This window comes from Mesoplodon mirus, assembly GCF_964341445.2.
Source record: "Mesoplodon mirus genome assembly, chromosome: 1".
In the NCBI taxonomy this organism is placed as follows: Eukaryota; Metazoa; Chordata; class Mammalia; order Artiodactyla; family Ziphiidae; genus Mesoplodon; species Mesoplodon mirus.
This window is the reverse complement of record NC_138976.1, coordinates 70,428,102-70,450,969: the sequence shown is the minus strand read 5'-3', so window position 1 is coordinate 70,450,969 and position 22,868 is coordinate 70,428,102. Positions and strand designations below refer to the sequence as shown.

Genomic DNA, 22,868 nt, shown 5'->3' with positions numbered 1-22,868 from the left:
CCATGCTAGTTTGCAAACAGCAGCTGCAATGAGCCTTCAAAGTGTCCCCCTCCCCTCACCCATCTCCCTCCCTGATGTCCCCAGTGTCCAGATCATCTCATGACCCAGCATATAAACAGCCCAGCAGAAGGCCTTCTGGACCCTATTCCAACCACTCGCCATTCTGATTATCAGTGCTCATGCATCATCAGTTATTAAATATTTTGTTATGTTCCTGAGAGGCTTAATCTGAATTGTGAAAATAATAAATATGCACCTGTCTGATGTATTCGACTGCACACAAGTGAACAAGTTCATAAATGTTTCTGTATGAGCAACCAACTGTTTAGTACCTTTTGCATGTGAGTGCAAAGATATTCTAAGAAGTCATGGAAAGAATTTTCATCAATAGAGGAGCCTTCCTCACAATGATATAGGGCAACTTCAAGGTTCTCTGGTCTAAAGAGCTATCTTTTATAATCCTTCTGAGTCTATGAGACATCTGTAGTGTTTACCAACCTAACAAGGCCCAGTAAAACACTTTCAACTTTAAGATACAAATTTAACTCTGGACTTGGACTTCTGTTAAAACTCCATATTCTCCAATGATTTCACCAAAATGAGAATAGAAGGAATTACATACTTTTAAGGCATAATCCATAAGAACAAATAGATGAGAAGAAGAGATAACCACCACAAAAATGAAGAAAGCAGAGGGAAGAGTAGTAACTTACTTGAAAGACCTGAGAAGTTTGAATCCTAAGCTGGTAGTGGAGAAAGTCAAGAATCAAAGCAAATTACATTGTATGACCACCAAAAGGCTCAGGAATTGGCAGGACCAAGTGTCTCTAGAAGTAGAAAAAGGAGGGTGGTCATATGAAAATGGGACTAAAAACATGAAGACAGGTTGAAAATCCAGTTAAGGAGTTAGAAAACCCTACAACTCTTCTCCCAACTGTGGTCAAGCAACTATGGCAAAGATCATCAAAAAATATTGAAAGTTTACTGTCTAGAAAGGGTAAAACAGAGGATCTATGGATTGAAGGCACAAATGAGAGCAAGGATTTTGTACTAAAACAGGGAGACAATTTTGCAAAACAACAAAGTCACAGACTGACAATGAAGACCTTTTTTATTTTTAAGTCCAACCAGTAATCAAAGTAATATAAATTAAAACAACAAGATGTAATTTTTTCCCGATTAAATTGGCAAAGACTAATGACATTACCTAGTGTTAATGAGAATGCAGGAAAATAAACTCTTTCACATTCTGCTAGTGGAGGGTAAATTGTTATAAATTTTCCTGATAGTTATATATCTTAGGTCACTTATTTGTTATTCTGCCTCAGTTATTCTGCTATTGATTCCTTCAAGTATATTTTTCATTTCAGATATTGCATTGCTCATCTCTATTTGTTCTCTAGTTCTTCTAGGCCTTTGTTAAACATTTCTTGCATCGTCTTGATCTTTGCTTCCATTCTTTTTCCAAGATCCTGGATCGTCTTCACTATCATTATTCTGAATTATTTTTCCAGAAGGTTGCCTATCTCTACTTCACTTAGTTGTTCTTCTCTGGCTTTTATCTTGTTCCTTCATCTGGCACATATTCCTCTGCCATCTCATTTTGTCTATCTTCCTGTGATTGCGGTTTCCATTTTGCAGGCTGCAGGATTGTAATTCTTCTTGTTTCTGCTCTCCACCCTCTGATGGATGAAGCTATCTAAGAGGCTTGTGCAGGCTTCCTGATAGGAGGGACTGGTGGTGGGTGGAGCTGGGGTCTTGTCCCTCTTGTGGGTGGGGCTGTGCTCAGTAAGACTTTAATCCGCTTGTCTGCTGATTGGTGAAGCTGTGTCCCCTCCCTGTTGGTTGTTTGGCCTGAGGCTTACCAGCACTGGAGCCTACAGGCCATGGGATGGGGATAATAGTGGCCTCTAGGAGGACTCACACCAGTGAGTACTTCCCAGAACTGCTGCTGTCAGTGTCTTTGTCCCCACAGTGAGCCACAGCCACCCCCTGCCTCTGCAGGAGACCCTCCAATACCAGCAGGTAGATCTTCCCCAGTTTCTTATTGGGTCACTGCTTTTTTCCCCTGGGTCCTGGTGCTCACAGATCCTTGTGCATGCCCTCCAAGGGTGGAGTTTCTGTTTTCCCCAGTCCTGTGTAATTCCTGCAATCAAACCCCGCTTGCCTTCAGAGCCATATTCTCTAGGGCCTCCTCCTTCTGTTGTCAGACTCCCGGGCTGAGAAGCCTAATGTGGGGCTCAGAACTTTCACTGCAGTGGGAAAACTTCTGTGGTATATTTGAAAAATAATAGATACATGTATATGTATAACTGAATCACTTTGCAGCACACCTGAAACTAACACAACATTGTTAAGCAACTATACTCTAATATAAAATAAAAAGTTTTTTTAAAAAAGGAAAATATCAATAGTAACACTGGATCCTGGGGTGAGGGGGAGCAGGTAGAGTAGGGTAAGGATAGGAGAATTCTCATTGCATATCTTTTGGTACCTTTTGAATTCTGTGTCTTGTGAGTGCTTTACATATTCTCCCATCACCACACATACATACACAAAAACAATTTTTAAAATAAAAATGTTTTTTAAAATATTTTAAATCATTGTAAAAGAATGTATATTTAATGACATGGAAAATGTTCGTGATAAACTGTTAAGAGAAAATAATAGGTTATAAAACAGAAATGTATATATAATCCAAAACTAGTAATCATGTATGCATAGGGGAAAAAAAGTCTGACAAGGTATAATCAAAAGCTTTTCTTTTGCAGCTAGAAAGAAATGTTCACTTTAAATGGCTATTATACATAGCTATAAAAAAGACATAACAGGGCTCCCCTGGTGGCGCAGTGGTTGGGAGTCCACCTGCCGATGCAGGGGATGCGGGTTCGTGCCCCGGTCTGGGAGGATCCCACATGCCGTGGAGCGGCTGGGCCCGTGAGCCATGGCCGCTGAGCCTGCGCATCTGGAGCCTGTGCTCCACAACGGGAGAAGCCACAACAGTGAGAGGCCCACATACCGCAAAAAAAAAAAAAAAAAAAGACATAAAATAAACACATAACAACATAAATAAATCTCAGACATAATTTTAAATAAAAGAAGTCACAAAAAAGTGTTTATTATATTCCATTTACAGGCTGTTCAAGAAGAGGCAAAATTTATGTTAATAGAGGCCAGATTGGTGACTACCTATGTGGGAAGAATGGCTATGATTGGAAAGGGGTATGAGATAGTCTTCTAGAGTGTCAGAAATATTCCATGTCTTGATCTAGGGGGTGGTTACATAGGTGTATACATATGTACAATTACCTTGAGTTATACACTCAAGATTTGGCCACTTTATGTATATCTCAATTTTAAAAATTAAGTCTAGAAGGATATATTTCCAGACAAATACACACAAAGATACTATGAGAGTTACATATGCCATATCTCAAGAAAAAAATAATGAGGATGTTCCAGAGAACATGCAGTGGTAGAGTAAAGAGGATGGACTTTGGAGTCAGATAGACCTAGGTTTGAATTCCAGCTCTGCCACTTATCAGCTCTGTGAATTTGGGAAAGTTATTCAACTTCCCTCTGTCTCAGATTCCTCACCTGTAAAAATGGGAACAATAAGAGTACTGACCTCAGAGGATTATTGGAAGAATCAAATGAGATAATGTAGGTGAAGTGCATAAAAGAGTAAGTAAGTAATAGTAGGTATTCAGTAAAAATTTCCTCTGCTGCTAAAGGTAAATGTAGAAATTCTTTTTTTGATCCAACACAGGAGCATGCCCATGCATGAGCCCCCACTCGCACACACACATGCATGCATGTACACACATGCACAGACACATACACACACACAGATCCTCTACAAATGCCTCTATTCTATTGGTCAAAATTACCAAGAAACAAAGCAAAAAGAAAAGAGACTAACAGCCAGGATTATACCATTTCCAGGAAAAATATGAAGTATTAGACAAAAATATTTTAAATTATGCATATTTCAATTTGCATAAAACGTTTTGTGAAGTTTCCAATGAAATTTTCAAATATCCCAACAGCAAAAGAACATGTTTCAATATTCATCATCAGTATTCAAAATTATCACTTGGGGATGAACAACAAGGTCCTACTGTATAGCACAGAGAACTATATTCAGTATCCTATAATAAAATATAACAGAAAAGAATATTTAAAAAAGAATATATATATATACACACACAACTGAATCACTTTGCTGTACAGCAGAAATTAACACAACATTGTAAATCAACTATACTTCAATTTAAAAAAAAATTTTTAAATCATCACTTAAAAAGACTTCCCTGGTGGTCCAGTGGTAAAGAATCCGCCTTCCAATGCAGGAGACGTGGGTTCGATCCCTGGTCGGGGAACTAGGTTCCCACATGCTGCAAGGCAGATAAGCCCATGTGCCACAACTACTGAGCTCATGCGCCTCAACTAGAGAGCCCATGTACTGTAAACTACAGAGCCCACATGCTCCGGAACCCACGTGCCACAACTACAGAGCCCATGTGCCCTGAAGCCTGCTTGCCACAACTAGAGAAGAGAAAACCCACACACCACAGCTAGAGGGAAGCCCACATACCAGAATGAAAGATCCAGCATGCTGCAACAAAGATCCTGCGTGCCACAACTAAGACCTGACGCAGCCAAATAGATAGATAAATAAATAAATAAATAAACAAACAAACAAATAAATAATCACTTAGAATTTCAAATAGAAAACTGAAAAATGCATCAGAAAAGAGACATACAAATTTGTAAATGCAATTGTCTTCCCTTATTGCAGCGGTTAAGATCAATCATTAACTATGCAGTGAAAAAAAAATAAATCTTCATTTGTAATACTAATAAATGCTGAAACACACCCTGGGATTCTTTCACCTGGGCCAAATGGAAGAAAACCATAATAATTCTTTTTCATAGATTATTAATCAGAATTGCACTCCTGGCCTGGGAACCAGAAATATATCTGTGGATCAGTGGCTGAAAGAGCCAGCATTCTGAAGAGAATTTTCAAATTGTAAGTGAATGTAGCACAAGTTTAATAACTGAATCATGCAAACAAATTGATAATAAAATCCTTTGAAGGAGTTTCCTGTAAAGAATTTTCATTGGCAGACAATGAAAATTTTAAAGCAATGTACAATATTTTAGGGATAATTCAAACCCTAAGAAATAAAAAGACAAAGATCTTCCCATGTTCAAAGTTTAAAAGGTTATTTGTGATTTTTGTTTTGTCACTAAACACCAATAGTTTAATTTTCTGAGGGAGAGAGAGACAAGAAGACACATTAATAGAAATACACAAATCTCATGTTAGTCAATAATATCAATAATAGTCAAGGACTTCCCTCGTGGCACAGTGGTTAAGAATCCACCTGCCAATGCAGGGGACATGGGTTCGACCCCTGGTCTGAGAAGATCCCACGTGCCGCGGAGCAACTAAGCCCGTGTGCCACAACTGCTGAGCCTGCACTCTAGAGGCCACAAGCCACAACTACTGAGCCCACATGCTGCAACTACTAAAGCCCACACACCTAGAGCCAGTGCTCCATAGCAGGAGAAGCCACCACAATGAGAAGCCCATGCACCACAATGAAGAGTAGCCCCTGCTCACCACAGCTAGAGAAATCCCACACACAGCAATGAAGACCCAATGTAACCAAAAATAAATAAATAAATTTATTAAAAAAAAAGAATCAGAACCTACATCCTACTTCCTCTGTGCCAGACACTGCTCTAAGTGCTATTCATGTATCTACTAATTTAATAAGGTAGATAGTATCACTAGCCTCACTTTATAGACAAAGATACAAGGAATAGAGGGATTAAGTAACTTTACCAAGTCACACACTAATAAATGACAGAACCATGACCTGAAATCAGTCTTCAGACTCCAATATCAATGGTCTCACCACTCAGCCATTTAACTAAAGATATTAAAAAGTATGTAAATTCAGTGATGTCAAGTACCCTTGATATAATGTGATGAGAATGGCACTCTCCTCTGTGGTCATCATCCCCCAAACATCAGACAACCTCAAATTGATAGACATTCTACAAAACACTTGACTAACACTACTCAAAACTGTCAATGTCATCAAAAACAAGGTAAGTCCAAAAAACTGTTACAGGCCTAGCTAAGACGGCACTAGGACTAAATGTAATGTGGTATTGTGGATGAAATTCTGGAATAGAAAACGGACATTAACCATAAACAAGGTGAAAAGACAACCCTCAGAATGGGAGAAAATATTTGCAAATGAAGCAACTGACAAAGGATTAATCTCCAAAATTTACAAGCAGCTCATGCAGCTCAATAACAAAAAAACAAACAACCTAATCCAAAAATGGGCAGAAGACCTAAATAGACATTTCTCCAAAGAATATATACAGATTGCCAACAAACACATGAAAGAATGCTCAACATCATTAATCATTAGAGAAATGCAAATCAAAACTACAATGAGATATCATCTCACACCGGTCAGAATGGCCATCATCAAAAAATCTACAAACCATAAATGCTGGAGAGGGTGTGGAGAAAAGGGAACCCTCTTACACTGTTGGTGGGAATGTAAATTGGTACAGCCACTATTGAGAACAGTATGGAGGTTCCTTAAAAAACTAAAAGTAGAGCTACCGTATGACCCAGCAATTCCACTCCTGAGCATATATCTGGAGAAAACCATAATTCGAAAGGACACATGCACCCCAGTGTTCATTGCAACACTATTTACAATAGCTAGGACATGGAAGCAACCCAAATGTCCATCAACAGAGGAGTGGATAAAGAAGATGTGGTAAAGGGACTTCCCTGGCAGTCCAGTGGTTAAGACTCTGTGCTTCCACTGCAGGGGCACGGGTTCAATCCCTGGTTGGGGAACTAAGGTCCTACATGCCACACACCACAGCAAAAAACAAAAAACAAAAAGAAAAACATGTGGTACATATTTACAAAGGAATATTACTCAGCCATAAAAAAGAATGAAATAATGCTATTTGCAGCAACATGGGTAGACCTAGAGATTATCATACTGAGTTAAGTAGGTCAGACAGAGAAAGACAAATATCATATGATATTGCTTATACATGGAATCTTTAAAAAAGGGTACAAATGAACTTATCTACAAATCAGAAATAGAGTTACAGATGAAGGAAACAAACTTATGGTTACCAGGGGGTCAGGTGGGGAGGGATAAATTGGGAGATTGGGACTGACATATACATACTACTATATATAAAATAGATAGCTATTAAGGACCTACTGTATAGCACAGGGAACTCTACTCAGTACTCTGTAATGGTCTATATGGGAAAAGAATCTAAAAAAGAGTGGATATATGTATACGTATGACTGATTCACTTTACTGTACACCTGAAACTAACACAGCATTGTAAATCAACTATACTCCAATAAAAATTTTTGAAAAATTACAAAAACATTAAAAAATGTGTGTTACAAATAAAAACAGTCTGCATAAACCCTTCTTTAAAACATGTAAATCTAAAACTATTAAAAAATTCAACAGGTTATTTCTTTAAAAGTATATAACCAAATATATGATCTTTACTTACCATCTCCACTCATCCCTTGAGGCACTTCTTGGTGAGATATCCAATAGATAAGCAGCTGTGTCAGAAAAACACAAAGAGGGGAAAAAATGAGAGGTTTTCTTTCCCATGCCAGAGAACTAATTCCAGGCAAAGAGGGTGGCTTTTATCTTGTTGCCCTTGGAGAAAGTCCTCTGGAATCTAGCCAAAAGACCTGAAGGCAAATGAAAATAATCTTTATTTTTCCATCTCTCTTTCACCAACAAGGATGTGATTTGTGCCCTACCCCCAACCTAAGGACATTTTTTAACAATGGTTATTTCCATGTTTCCTGTCCATTGGAGTTACTAGTATACAAAACAGACCTTTCATACAGTCTTTCCAGGCACCACGTGCAATATGCAGTTTTATTCAGTAATATATTGGATACTCCAGAAAACCAACTCAGACTAAACCCGGAGATGACAGCAGGAAGTCCCCTCTGTTAACTCAAGGAGAAGGCCCAAACCAGAATGTAATGGAAGAAGGCTTTTTAAAATTATTATTTTATTCTTGTCTGCATTGGGTCTTCATTGCTGTGCGCAGGCTCTCTCTAGTTGCGGCAAGCAGGGACTACTCTTCATTGCGGTGTGCGGACTTCTCATTGTGGTGGCTTCTCTTTTGCGGAGCACGAGCTCTAGGCACGCGGGCTTCAGTAGTTGTGGCATACAGGCTCAGTAGTTGGGGCTCGTGAGCTCTAGAGCGCAGGCTCAGTAGTTGTGGTTCATGGGCTTAGCTGCTCCGCAGCATGTGGGATCTTCCCGGACCGGGGCTTGAACCTGTGTCCCCTGCATTGGCAGGAGGATTCTTAACCACTCTACCACCAGGGAAGCCCCTGGAAGAAGAGTTTTGCAACCAGACGACTCCTGATAGGTGGGCAAGAGTTAGCCAGGAAATAAGCATTCCAGGCAGAAAGAGAAACATGTGCAAAGGCCTAGTGGCAAGAGGACACAGTGAATTTGAAGTTTTCAGAACTGCAGTAATTTAGCCCTGGAGTACAAAGTATATGATGGGAAGTGGAAGAAATGAGGCTGGAAAGATAACACATCAAATATGTTTCAGGATATATTCCAGGAAAGAAGAGTCTATTGTGAACAAATATGAAGTCACATGTGCAAGAAAACATTAAGTGTATATGCAGGAATAGACTTCAGACAGGCTTCTGGCCTGGGGCGGTATACCAGGGAAACTCACCTTCAAGTCACTCAGTGTCTCAGTAAAGACCTTTCATAAATAGAATGTTTAAATATGTTGTGTTATATACATACTAAGGACTACTATACAGCAGTGAAAATGAATAAATTATAGCAATACCACCAACATGGATGAAACTTAAAAACAGTGGGCAAGTCACAGAAGAATACATAAGGTATGATTCCATTATATAACATTCAAAAATAGTAACAGATGTTAACTAGATTTATTATAGTGATCATTTCACAATAAAGTTGACCCTTGAACAACATGGGGGTTAGGGATGCCAATCCCCTCAGAGTTGAAAATTTACATATAATGGACAGTTGGCCCAATATATCCATGGTTCCACAACTATGGATTTAACCAACTGTGGATCATGTAGTACTATAGTACGTATTTACTGAAAAAAATCCATGTATAAATGGACCTGTGCAGTCCAAACCTCTGTTGTTCAAGGGTCAAGAAATATACAAATATCAAATCATTATGGTATACCCCTGAAACTGTTATGTGTCAATTATACCTCAATAAAAATAAAGTTCAAAAACTGGCAAAACTAAGTAATACATTATTTATAGACACAAAAGAGGTAAAAACTTATGAAGAAAAAAAGGAATGATCACCCCAAAATTTCGAATAGAGGTTAACTGGGGGGAAGGAAATAGGATGAGGACACATGTCATGCTTCACAAACACTGGAAACACTATTTGTTAGTTGAGTGGTGAGTACATAGTTATTTACATTTATAATTTTTTTAAGTACATATATATACTTTTACATGCATATTATATTTCAGAAGTAAGAAAGATAATAAAGAGTTTAGTATGAGTTTAAAAAAATGAAGCAGGTTTATAGAGTAATATCCCAAATTTGCTACTTAATAACTATGTGGCAAGTTATTTTCTGTGCATCTCAGTTTCTTGATCTGCAAAAATGGGAAACTGAGTCTCACAGAGATTAATAGTATTTCTAATACGTACCTCTCAAGATTATTATGAGGATTAAATGAAATAATATATGTGAAAGCACTTAGAACAATTCCTGGCACATAATAAGTAATCAATAAACATTAGGTATCTCCATTATTTTTATTATTTTTTTAACATCTTTTTTGGACTATAATTGCTTTACAATGGTGTGTTAGTTTCTGCTTTATAACAAAGTGAATCAGTTATACATATACATATGTTCCCATATCTCTTCCCTCTTGCATCTCCCTCCCTCCCACCCTCCCTATCCCACCCCTCTAGGTGGTCACAAAGCACCGAGCTGATCTCCTTGTGCTATGCGGCTGCTTCCCACTAGCTCTCTATTTTAAGTTTGGTAGTGTATATATGTCCATGCTACTCTCTCACTTTATCACAGCTTACCCATCCCCCTCCCCATATCCTCAAGCCCATTCTCTAGTAGATCTGTGTCTTTATTCCCGTCTTACCCCTAGGTTCTTCATGACATTTTTTTTTCTTAGATTCCATATATATGTGTCAGCATACAGTATTTGTCTTTCTCTTTCTGACTTATTTCACTCTGTATGACAGACTCTAGGTCCATCCACCTCACTACAAATAACTCAATTTTGTTTCTTTTTATGGCTGAGTAATATTCCATTGTATATATGTGCCACATCTTCTTTATCCATTTATCCAATGTTGGAAACTTAGGTTGCTTCCATCTCCTGGCTATTGTAAATAGAGCTGCAATGAACATTTTAGTACATGACTCTTTTTGAATTATGGTTTTCTCAGGGTATATGCCCAGTAGTGGGATTACTGGGTCATATGGTAGTTCTATTTGTAGTTTTTTAAGGAATCTCCATACTGTTCTCCATAGTGGCTGTACCAATTCACATTCCCACCAGCAGTGCAAGAGTGTGCCCTTTTCTCCACACACTCTCCAGGATTTATTGTTTCTAGATTTTTTGATGATGGTGATTCTGACCGGTGTGAGATGATATCTCATTGTAGTTTTGATTTGCATTTCTCTAATGATTAATGATGTTGAGCATTCTTTCATGTGTTTGTTGGCAATCTGTATATCTTCCTTGGAGAAACATCTATTTAGGTCTTCTGCCCATTTTGGGATTGGGTTGTTTGTTTTTCTGTCATTGAGCTTCATGAGCTGCTTATAAATTTTGGAGATTAATCCTTTGTCAGTTGCTTCATTTGAAAATCTTTTCTCCCATTCTGAGGGTTGTCTTTTGGTCTTGTTTATGGTTTCCTTTGCTGTGCAAAAGCTTTTCAGTTTCATTAGGTCCCCTTTGTTTATTTTTGTTTTTATTTACATTTCTCTAGGAGGTGGGTCAAAAAGAATCTTGCTGTGATTTATGTCATAGAGTGTTCTGCTTATGTTTTCTTCTAAGAGTTTGATAGTTTCTGGCATTACATTTAGGTCTTTAATCCATTTTGAGCTTATTTTTGTGTATGGTGTTAGGGAGTGTTCTAATCTCATACTTTTACATGTACCTGTCCAGTTTTCCCATTACCACTTATTGAAGAGGCTGTCCTTTCTCCACTGTACATTCCTGCCTCCTTTATCAAAGATAAGGTGACCATATGTGCATGGGTTTATCTCTGGGCTTTCCATCCTGTTCCATTGACCTATATTTCTGTTTTTGTGCCAGTACCATACTGTCTTGATTACTGTAGCTTTGTAGTATAGTCTGAAGTCAGGGAGCCTGATTCCTCCAGCTCTGTTTTTCGTTCTCAAGATTGCTTTGGTTATTCGGGGTCTTTTGTGTTTCCATACAGATTGTGAAATTTTTTGTTCTAGTTCTGTGGAAAATGCCAGTGGTAGTTTGATAGGGATTGCATTGAATCTATAGATTGCTTTGGGTAGTAGAGTCATTTTCACAATGTTGATTCTTCCAATCCAAGAACATGGTATATCTCTCCATCTATTTGTATCATCCTTAATTTCTTTCATCAGTGTCTTATAATTTTCTGCATACAGGTTTTTCGTCTCCTTAGGTAGGTTTATTCCTAGATATTTTATTCTTTTTGTTGCAATGGTAAATGGTAATTTCACTTTCAGATTTTTCATCATTAGTGTATAGGAATGCAAGAGATTTCTGTGCATTAATTTTGTATCCTGCTACTTTACCAAATTCATTGATTAGCTCTAGTAGTTTTCTGGTAGCATCTTTAGGATTCTCTGTGTATAGTATCAGGTCATCTGCAAACAGTGACAGCTTTACTTCTCCTTTTCTGATTTGGATTCCTTTTCTTTTCTTTTCTTCTCTGATTGCTGTGGCTAAAACTTCCAAAACTATGTTGAATAATAATGGTGAGAGTGGGCAGCCTTGTCTTGTTCCTGATCTTAGTGGAAATGGTTTCAGTTTTTCACCATTGAGAACAATGTTGGTTGTGGGTTTGTCATATATGGCCTTTATTATGTTGAGGAAAGTCCCCTCTATGCCGACTTTCTGCAGGTTTTGTCTTTTTGTGGTTTTTTTGTGGTACGCAGGCCTCTCACTGTTGTGGCCTCTCCCGTTGCAGAGCACAGTCTCCGGACGCGCAGGCTCAGCAGCCATGTCTCGTGGGCCCAGCCACTCCGTGGCATGTGGGATCTTCCTGGCCCGGGGCACGAACCCGTGTCCCCTGCATCGGCAGGTGGACTCTCAACCACTGTGCCACCAGGGAAGCCCTCTGCCCGGTTTTTATCATAAATGGGTGTTGAATTTTGTCGAAAGCTTTCTCTGCATCTATTGAGATGATCATATGGTTTTTCTCCTTCAATTTGTTAATATGGTGTATCACGTTGATTGATTTGCGTATATTGAAGAATCCTTGCATTCCTGGAATAAACCCCACTTGATCATGGTGTACGGTCCTTTAATGTGTTATTGGATTCTGTTTGCTAGTATTTTGTTGAGGATTTTTGCATCTATGTTCATCAGTGATATTGGCCTGTAGTTTTCTTTCTTTGTGACATCTTTGTCTGGTTTTGGTATCAGGGTGATGGTGGCCTTGTAGAATGAGATTGGGAGTGTTCCTCCCTCTGCTATATTTCGGAAGAGTTTGAGAAAGATAGGTGTTAGCTCTTCTCTAAATGTTTGATAGAATTCGCCTGTGAAGCCATCTGGTCCTGGGCTTTTGTTTGTTGGAAGATTTTTAATCACAGTTTCAATTTCAGTGCTTGTGATTGGTCTGTTCATATTTTCTATTTCTTCCTGATTCAGTCTTGGCAGGTTGTGCATTTCTAAGAATTTGTCCATTTCTTCCAGGTTGTCCATTTTACTGGCATAGAGTTGCTTGTAGTAATCTCTCATGATCTTTTATATTTCTGCAGTGTCAGTTGTTACTTCTCCTTTTTCATTTCTAATTCTATTGATTTGAGTCTTCTCCCTTTTTTTCTTGATGAGTCTGGCTAATGGTTTATCAATTTTGTTTATCTTCTCAAAGAACCAGCTTTTAGTTTTATTGATCTTTGCTATCATTTCCTTCATTTGTTTTTCATTTATTTCTGATCTTATCTTTATGATTTCTTTCCTTCAGCTAACTTTTGGGTTTGTTTGTTCTTCTTTCTCTAATTGCTTTAGGTGCAAGTTTAGGTTGTATATTCGAGATGTTTCCTGTTTCTTAAGGTAGGATTGTATTGCTATAAAGTTCCCTCTTAGAACTGCTTTTGCTGCATCCCATAAGTTTTGGGTAGTCGTGTCTCCATTCTCATTTGTTTCTAGGTATTTTTTTATTTCCTCTTTGATTTCTTCAGTGATCACTTCGTTATTGAGTAGTGTATGTTTAGCCTCCATGTGTTTGTATTTTTTACAGATCTTTTCCTGTAATTGATATCTAGTCTCATAGCGTTGTGGTTGGAAAAGATACTTGATACAATTTCAATTTTCTTAAATTTACCAAGGCTTGATTTGTGACCCGAGATATGATCTATCCTGGAGAATGTTCCATGAGCACTTGAGAAAAATGTGTATTCTGTTGTTTTTGGATGGAATGTCCTATAAATGTCAATTAAGTCCATCTTGTTTAATGTAACATTTAAAGCTTGTGTTTCCTTATTTATTTTCATTTTGGATGATCTGTCCATTGGTGAAAGTGGGGTGTTAAAGTCCCCTACTATGAATGTGTTACTGTTGATTTCCCCTTTTATGGCTGTTAGTATTTGCCTTATGTATTGAGGTGCTCCTATGTTGGGTGCATAAATATTTACAATTGTTATATCTTCTTCTTGGATCGATCCCTTGATCATTATGTAATGTCCTTCTTTGTCTCTTGCAATAGTCTTTATTTTAAAGTCTATTTTGTCTGATATGAGAATTGCTACTCCAGCTTTCTTTTGGTTTCCATTTGCATGGAATATTTTTTTCCATCCCCTCACTTTCAGTCTGTATGTGTCCCTAGGTCTGAAGTGGGTCTCTTGTAGACAGCATATATGTGCATCTTGTTTTTGTATCCATTCAGCCAATCTGTGTCTTTTGGTGGGAGCATTTAGTCCATTTACATTTAAGGTAATTATCAATATGTATGTTCCTATTCCCATTTTCTTAATTGTTTTGGGTTTGTTATTGTAGGTCTTTTCCTTCTCTTGTGTTTCTTGCCTAGAGAAGTTCCTTTAGCATTTGTTGTAAAGCTGGTTTGGTGGTGCTGAACTCTCTCAGATTTTTTTTTTTTTTTTTTTTTTGCGGTACGCGGGCCTCTCACTGTTGTGGCCTCTCCCATTGCGGAGCACAGGCTCCGGACGCGCAGGCTCAGCGGCCATGGCTCACGGTCCCAGCCGCTCCGCGGCATGTGGGATCTTCCCAGACCGGGGCACGAACCCGTGTCCCCTGCATCGGCAGGTGGACTCTCACCCACTGCACCACCAGGGAAGCCCTAATACAGGTTCTTCCTCCTAGAAACCTCTTATTAAAATGAAGATGTGTCTTACAATTGATTGTGTCTCAGAATCGAGGAAATAAAGTAATTATGCTGTTGCCATAGCAGGCATGACAGATTTAAGACAAGAATAGCTAAGCAACTACGGAGTAGAGTCCAAGCCTTAGGTTTTATGTGTGATAGCAAATTCACCACAATGCTCATAATCTTTAAAAGATTGTGAGTTTTCTATTAACAGCTTGATTGCCCCCAGGTCTCTGCAGCCACTGGCTACAAGTGAGTCAAACTGCTTTGGCCCCCACATTTTGCTGGTTCTAAACCCTCAGAGCCAAGCTTCAGGGCTTAAGCACACCACCACCCCAGGCCACCAAGTCTCCCCAGTCACTTCTTGGAGTCCTCTGTGCTCAGGACCAGCCCTTACATGTGCTTCTAATCTGTTCTTTCTATGGATGTCCAGTCTGTGCCCAGTCCCTTGAGGGAAAGTGTATCTCCTAGTACTCAAAATCTGAACATCCTCCAGATAAATTTTCCTGCTTAATTAAGGGTCAAGTAATCTGGGTCCCTTACAGACATTTTAATAGCAGTCTACACCTTTGTTGAAACTGCATGTAATTCAGGAAGTGTGTTGGCTGGGGAGGAGGGTGATAGTGAGAAGCAAGGGTCAAAATGTCTTTTTACAACCCTCTGTTCCCTTTTAAGGAATCCTCCTAATTTCTAGATCCTGACTAGAGAAACACACCGAACCCTGGGTTCCTTAGCAGAGCACAGACAACCTATTTCTACCAGCCCATAGCTGACCAGGTCTTTACTGACTCATGTGCCAGCTTCACCTACATTCTTCTCTTAGATGACTCCCTACTGTTGTCCCCAGGACTTACCATCCAACCTGCTATCCTCCAACATGTAAGGAGAAAAAACAAAATCAAAACTTCTGGGAAGGGATAATCTGTTCCCCCCACTTTCCTCAGCCAAATGAAAAAAGGGAATGAGAACATCTTCTGTTGTGAAATTCCCCCTAAAGCCTCCTCATACTGCCCTTTATTTAGTTTAGTTCTTGGGCTTCTTTGCCCTTCATCTTCAGCATTATGAGGGCAGTTTCTGGTTCAGAGTCTGAGAAAATTCTTGGAACCACTAGTGTTTCTGCAAGCATCAAAAGAAAAGTCCATTCTCTGGAACAAAATAGTGTTTAAAGAGCCCTTACTACCCTTTGTAGGTCTTTATATATACAGCCTTCATGTTTTCAACAGGAAGAATCTTCATTTTTAATCTAGGGAAGTTCCTATATCTTTTGATCATTTTCTTTTCCCTTCTCTTCGCCCCTCCACTTCCCTGTCATTCCTCTTCTTCTACCTCTGAGGATCCATACGTAAAATTCCTCCTAACAAGCCCCTTCATCCCATACATATCATTTCATGCAAATGCGGAGAGGAGAACATTAGTTCTTCAGATTCAACCAGATTCTGAATTTTAATTTGATTCCCCCAAGGATTCCTGCTACAATTATATACACAACCAAAGAGAGTGAATAAGTCTCCAACTTAAAATAAGCTCCAATTTAATATCTTGATAGTATGTTTGGGCTTCAGAGAAGAAAATCCTATGCTATAATATACCTCACTTTTTTTTAAGTTAATTAGTCCATGTACAAGTGCTGCTGAAAGGAAATGTCACCCTGGTTCTAAATGAAGACCAACTCAACTACTGAAATGTGAGGATTGTTACCCATAACCTGTGCAGCTGTAAACTGCAGCAAATATTCCAGTTCATGCTGGAGAATATCTATGGGGAAGGTGACTCACTGCATATATTACAGATGGAGCTGGGCTATGATGTGAGACAGTTATGAAAATAACTTGCAAACTGAAATCAAATATAATATTATGGCTTTCCACAAGAAAAGCCTAACTACCAATTTTCTCCTCCTACTCTTGAAACATTCTTACTGGATTAGGTTTTCAATTGTATGCCTTATTTTCAGGCCCAATTAAACATTTAAATATTTTTCCTGTTTTTCAGCTAAAATGAACAAAATGTTCATGGTAGTAGTTCTGTCATCATAGAAATAAAGTCCTAGAGAACTCACTATGGTTAAATCTAGCAGTGCAAATGACTGGACTACAGGGTGAGTTGTCAGTTATTTAGAAGCAATCTGAACCACCAATGTGGATTATTTTACAAGAGCTGATGTAATCAGGAAGCTCTGCATTGACGTTCCATAACAAAAGAAGTCAAGTGGTTAAAACTGCTGACACTGGTACAAGTCCCTAATCATTTCTAGACTCAAGTATCAATTACCACAATCTCGCTCCTTCCATCCCCAAACAACCCAGACCTGGTGAGTGGGATGACTTTGCTTTTACATTCAAGTTTCAGTAATTTATTTCTAAAACATAAACCATTTTGTTGTATCATTTACCTTTACATTTACAAAGGATTGGTATAAATCCATCATCCTTACTAGAAAAATAATTCAAAGTTTATTCTTTGCTAAAAATGGGTCAATGTAGGAATAAAGACACAGACCTACTAAAGAATGGACTTGAGGATATGGGGAGGGGGAAGGGTAAGCTGTGACAAAGTGAGAGAGTGGCATGGACATATATATACTACCAAACGTAAAATAGATAGCTAGTGGGAAGCAGCCACATAACACAGGGAGATCAGCTCAGTGGTTTGTGACCACCTAGAGGAGTGGGATAGGGAGGGTGGGAGGGAGGGAGACACAAGAGGGAAGAGATATGGGAACATATGTATATGTATAACTGATTCACTTTGTTATAAAACAGAAATTAACACACCATTGTAAAGCAATTATACTCCAATAAAGATGTTAAAAAAAATTGGTCAATAACGTCTTTCTTGGGAAAAAAATATAGCAATCCATTGTGGAATTAAAAATAATTTTCAAGCTCTTTCTTCAGAGGTTACTGAATCAAATATTTTGGCTGTTTTTAGTACGCAAATAGCATCAAAAAGCTTTCAGTTTCAGATGAACAGTTTTGTGAGCCTTTCTGTGGAATACTGATTATTTCATTGTCTAATCTAGAGAGCTGAGGTTCTAAAATCATGGGGCAATAGTTTGGTATTTTACATCTTAAAAAGATAGTTTATTCAAACAGTTGGTTAGATTCACTATAAATTAAGTAAAATTTCATTTGATAGATCTACATTTTCAAAACCTATGTGTTATTTTGTATGTGGTTATGCATAAGCCTAATAAAATGGACTGTTCCATTGTGTAACTTATTTTTCCAGGCCTACTCAGGAGGTCAGAATATTACTAGCTAGGAGGCCCCTTTTCAGAGGCTATATTTTTCTTTGTTTGTTTTGTTTTTTGGTTTTTTCTTAACATCTTTATTGGAATACATTTGCTTTACAATGGTGTGTTAGTTTCTGCTTTATAACAAAGTGAATCAACTATACATATACATATATCCCAATATCCCCTCCCTCTTGCATCTCCCTCCCATCCTCCCTATCCCACCCCTCTAGATGGTCACAAAGCACCGAGCTGATCTCCCTATGCTATGCAGTTGCTTCCCACTAGCTATCTATTTTACATTTGGTAGTGTATATATGTCCATGCCACTCTCTCACTTCATCTCAGCTTACCCTTCCCCCTCCCTGTGTCCTCAAGTTCATTCTCTACGTCTGTATTTTTATTCCTGTCCTGACCCTAGGTTCTTCAGAACCATTGTTTTTTTTTAGATTCCATATATACGTGTTAGCATACGGTATTTGTTTTTCTCTTTCTGACTTACTTTACTCTGTATGACAGACTCTAGGTCCATCCACCTCACTACAAATAACTCAATTTCGTTTCTTTTTATGGCCAATATTCAGAGGCCATGTTTTGACTTGGGATATGGAAACGAAGTTGCTCAGAGAGGTCAGATAAATTTTGCTATGAGGGAAATCATTACTCTACCAAAAAGAATCACAGCTTAACAAAAGATTTCATACTTTGAACTGAAGGGTGAGGAAACATAGAAATAAGAAAATAGGCAGTGAGGTTGGTGGCTGAAACAATTCAGAGAAGGATAATCAAGTGCAAGCTCAAATCTGGTTATCTGGAATCTCAACTTGGAATAGACAAATGTATGCTCCGTGTAATTCAGGGGTTTCTTTACCCTTCATCCTCAGTTTTAAAAGAAGAGCACTGGTTCAGGGTCAGAACATTCCTGAAAACACTAGTGATTCTGCAGGCGGCTGAGGAAGAGTTCAGCCTCTGAAACAAACAGTTTCTAGGCAGTCCTTACTGTCCTTTTCAGGCCTTTATACACCCAGCCAAATCCCTCATTAGCCTTCATGTTTCCAACAAGGACAATCCTCATTTTTTAATCCAGGGAGGCACATACTTCAAAGTAAGACAATAATAAACACTACTGAGCTATATGAAAGGATTATTAAGTATAAATCCAAAGGTTTGAAGTTGGTTTGGATGCCCAGCTAGATGCTTCATTATAGCTACAGACATGAGTATGGCAAACAGCTGAAATTTGCTGAGGATCATATAAGGTTCCACAAGATAATGCTTGCAAGAACTACCAGAATATCCAACAAAACCACTAGAAATTAAGACTTGCTCAAGGCTATTCCCTGGTAACGGGCAGCCAGGCAATGAGCTAAATGATACTTGACCACCTGCCGTTACTGGGTTGAAGTTCTGATTTTTCCACTGTATAAATTACCAGCTCTGAATAGAAGTAGGGGATATGGTACGTTGGCATCCTGACAGATCCTGTTCAACTACTACTACTTTTCTGTGCAGACCACCTCCCACAACTGATAACCATGTATATGGACAGACATGCCTTCAGAAATGTAAGTGGATGCTTTGAAAAGAAAGAAAATGCAACTGGAACATTGAAAACCCATGCACTATTTGCATATATCTTATTTCTTCTCTCTTAAATTCTCATAGTACAGTAGCGTTTGCTTTTCTTAAGCTTAAACTTGACACAATTATTATAGATTTACTCATTCTCCCTCCCTTTCCCTCCCCAAAATAACAGACAATTGTGACTGGTCAAACTCACTTTCTAAGTTCCACTATCCCAAACCTTTGCCACTGTTGATACTTCATGCCGTGGGAGCACTGTTGGACTTAAGAGTTTTGAGGGTCCTTCATATACACCTTATGAGTGGTGCCAGGAGTTTCTCAGGCCCCTTTGGGAACCTGGGAAGGGAAAATTAGGAGGGTACAAGACCAGGAGTCCTAGACTCCCTGCCCCATTTTGAGGCAGTTTTTATTTATTTTATGTATGAGGCTTTGTCATAAATTTCTGTTAGCACAAAAAGTTCAACTGATTTTCAAGGTTTTAAAAATGGCTGCTGTGGTGGAAAGAGGTCCGTAAGGGGAGTCAGACTTGGTTTGAAGGGCAGGACCAGTCACCTCTGAGGCAGGAGGGAAAATACCTCTTCTCCCTGACAATTGTGGAAGCACCTACCTCACAGAGACGTTGTGATTTCTAAACCACTATGAGCTTTGGAGGCACACAGACTGAGTCCAAGTTCTGTCCTCTGCACCCTTCAGGCCAGAAGTCCCACCTCTGCCTCCACGACCCCAACCCAACCTACCCTACCCACCAGCCACACACCCAACCCCACCCGGAAGTGGACCCGGTAAACCAAGGCATCTATTCCGCAGCCAGGACACTGACCCACTGGCCACAGCATCCATTCCACTGGCCAAGTTATGGATCCGTCCCACCCCACCCTACAGTCTGACCCTGAAGGCCTAGACTTCGACTCTGCTGGCCAAGACTACTTTTCCTCTGGCCATGAGTTCGACTATCACTACCAAGAATTGGACCTGGACTCTCTTCATGAAGAACTTCTTTCTCAGTCTATGCCAGGCGCCATGATAGAGACCTCTGCAGCCACGTATGAATCCCAGCGGACTGCCGAACCAGAGGATCTCACAGAGGCAGAGAAAAAGGAGCTCAAATCTAAGCTTGGTAAATTGGAGGCAGAAATTGTAACCCTACGCTGTGCGCTGGCAGCCAAAGAGAGACGCTGCGTGGAGCTCAAGAGGAAGTTGGACCTGACGGCCTTGGTGGGGCTGAGGCAGAATCTTTCCAAGAGCTGGCACGATGCTCAGGTCTCCAAAGCCTACATGAAACAAAAGACGTCAGCTGCCCTGTCCACCATGGGCTCTGCCATCTGCAGGAAGCTTGGAGACATGAAGAAATCGGCCACATTCAGATCCTGTGAAGGTCTTATGGGGACAATCAAGTCCAGAGTCGCAGGTGGCAGAGAGCTAGGCAGTGATGGCCTTCCTTCTTCAGCAGGGAGTGGGGATGATCCGCTCCCAGTTTCCAGGAGTAGGGATGATCCGCTCCTGGTTTCAGGGAGTGGGAGTGATCCAGTTCCGGGAAGTAGGGATGACCTACTCCCCTTTCTGGAGCCAGAGTGAGCTCCTTGGTAAACTTGCCTGGCCACCTGACCAGTGCAAGAACTCCCTTCCCTCATCCCAATTGCACCTCTGCCCATCAAAAACAACAACCAAACGACAATGGTAAAGTTAATTCAGGAAATGGACAGAGTCCAGTTTTGAGAAAAGTACTCCCATTTGTACACACATATTTGCTGCTGTTGAGATAAAGAATCCAACGTTTTGTACACTAAGTTATTTTACACTAAAGTTTATATGTGAAATGTATCACTATACTAGCCTTTCTGGGGTTGCATTTAAATGGATAGGACAATGGTTCCAGAGGGATTTTAGGCCAAATCAAAACTCCTTTTTTGGAAAAACCAGTGCATCAAAAGGCCAGAGTAGGTTTCTGTTTAGAACTGGTAAAAGGTATGAAATAATCTGCAATTTTATCCTCTCCCCATTTCCTTCCTTCCTTCTCTAAATCCTAGAAAGAAGCTTGAAAGCTCTACCTGGCCTACGATTTTTATCTTAAAGAAATGATCAAGAAAAATGTTGTTTTTCTCTGAGATCCTCAGAAAGGGGGAAAAATATTAATAGACTAATTGGTACATAATACTATGACTTTTATGAAATGATTTTTTAAACTCCTAATTAAGCAAAATAACTTTAGCTTCAATTTAGGAGATTGTCAACTACTTTGGACTCAAGCTGAAATTGCAACTTTATTTTGCCCTGTGCTTTGTTTGTAATCTTTTTATATATCAAAATGAGAGTTTTATAATTGAATCCTTGTGGCCATGTGTCTCTGCCACAACAGCATGCTACTTAAAAGAAAGAAAATTGCTTCTCCATTCTGTGGCAATTCCTAGTTAGTTATCACCTTCAGCTGAGGGACTGAAGGGAAAACAGCATAGCCAAATTCAAGAAAGATAAACCCCTGCCTTAAGCGACACTTAAAACAGAATGTCTATCCCCTGCAATTCTGGCCAGTTGCCTTTGAATGGACCTAACTGATTGTACATCACTGGTCACCTTGACTCCAAGTTTGTCCTTGTTTATAGCTAACCCCAACAGAGAAGGAAACAGAACCCAACCCTCAGGGGATATCAAGATAGTAGGAGCCTGTAGGAACAGGAGCCTGGTTTCGGTTTGTTTGAACTTTCTCATGTCTGATTTTCACAGGAGCTATGTTTTGGATTTTTTGGGTTTTTGTTTTTTTCTATTTTCAACATGCCAGGACCTGGCAGCTTCTTTCATTCCTCCAGTAACAATGCAGGTTAAAAGTTTGTCTTATATTGGCTTTTAGCAGGGGGACTAGAATCTTTATTTTCTTGGGTATATATATTGATAATGTCTCACTGTCTAAAGGTAGTCCCTATAGCCTAAGAAAGTGATCCTGTTTTGTTGATTTTCGAATGCTCCCCCTATATTCCTTTGGTTTTCCTACAAGCAAAACCAAATACCACTATAAATGCAAAAGCACTTGGTAAACTATAAAGTCATTGATGTAAAGTCCACATATTTCTGAGGACAACATTTTGCTTGGATTAAAATAAGATGTTCAACTATTTTACATGTTGTGTTTTAATTTGTTGTAGTTTTATGTGCTGAAGAACTAGAGAGAAACTTGCAGCATTCATGAAGCCAAAGTAGCCCAACAGGCAAAGGCTTTGACCCCATATTGCAGAAAGCCTTGTGTTAGAGAAAATCTCCAGCTGACATGATGAGACAAACCCAGAATATGTTCTATTTTAGGTAGTAATTCAAATAAATGCTGTAACAGTTTCCCCCAATAAATCCTCAACCCCCTGAGAGCAGTGAAGAACACAACTATTTTTGTTATCTTTGTATT

General features: G+C 39.2%; 2 protein-coding genes across 2 annotated transcripts in view; one reads left to right on the top strand and one right to left on the bottom strand.

Annotated features, from left to right (window-relative positions):
* The window catches only part of RANBP6 (RAN binding protein 6), a 273,898-nt gene that overhangs the window by 197,231 nt on the left and 53,799 nt on the right, over nt 1-22,868 (bottom strand). The window contains exon 2 of the mRNA XM_082618091.1: nt 7,594-7,648. The gene's annotated coding sequence lies outside the window, so the exon portion shown is untranslated. The remainder of the gene's footprint in view (nt 1-7,593; nt 7,649-22,868) is intronic.
* On the top strand, nt 20,441-21,052 carry TPD52L3 (TPD52 like 3; the record flags this gene model as incomplete). Its single annotated transcript, XM_082625903.1, has 1 exon — nt 20,441-21,052. The coding sequence occupies exon 1, from the start codon at nt 20,486-20,488 to the stop codon at nt 21,050-21,052; it is 567 nt and encodes a 188-aa protein (XP_082482029.1). The 5' UTR covers nt 20,441-20,485.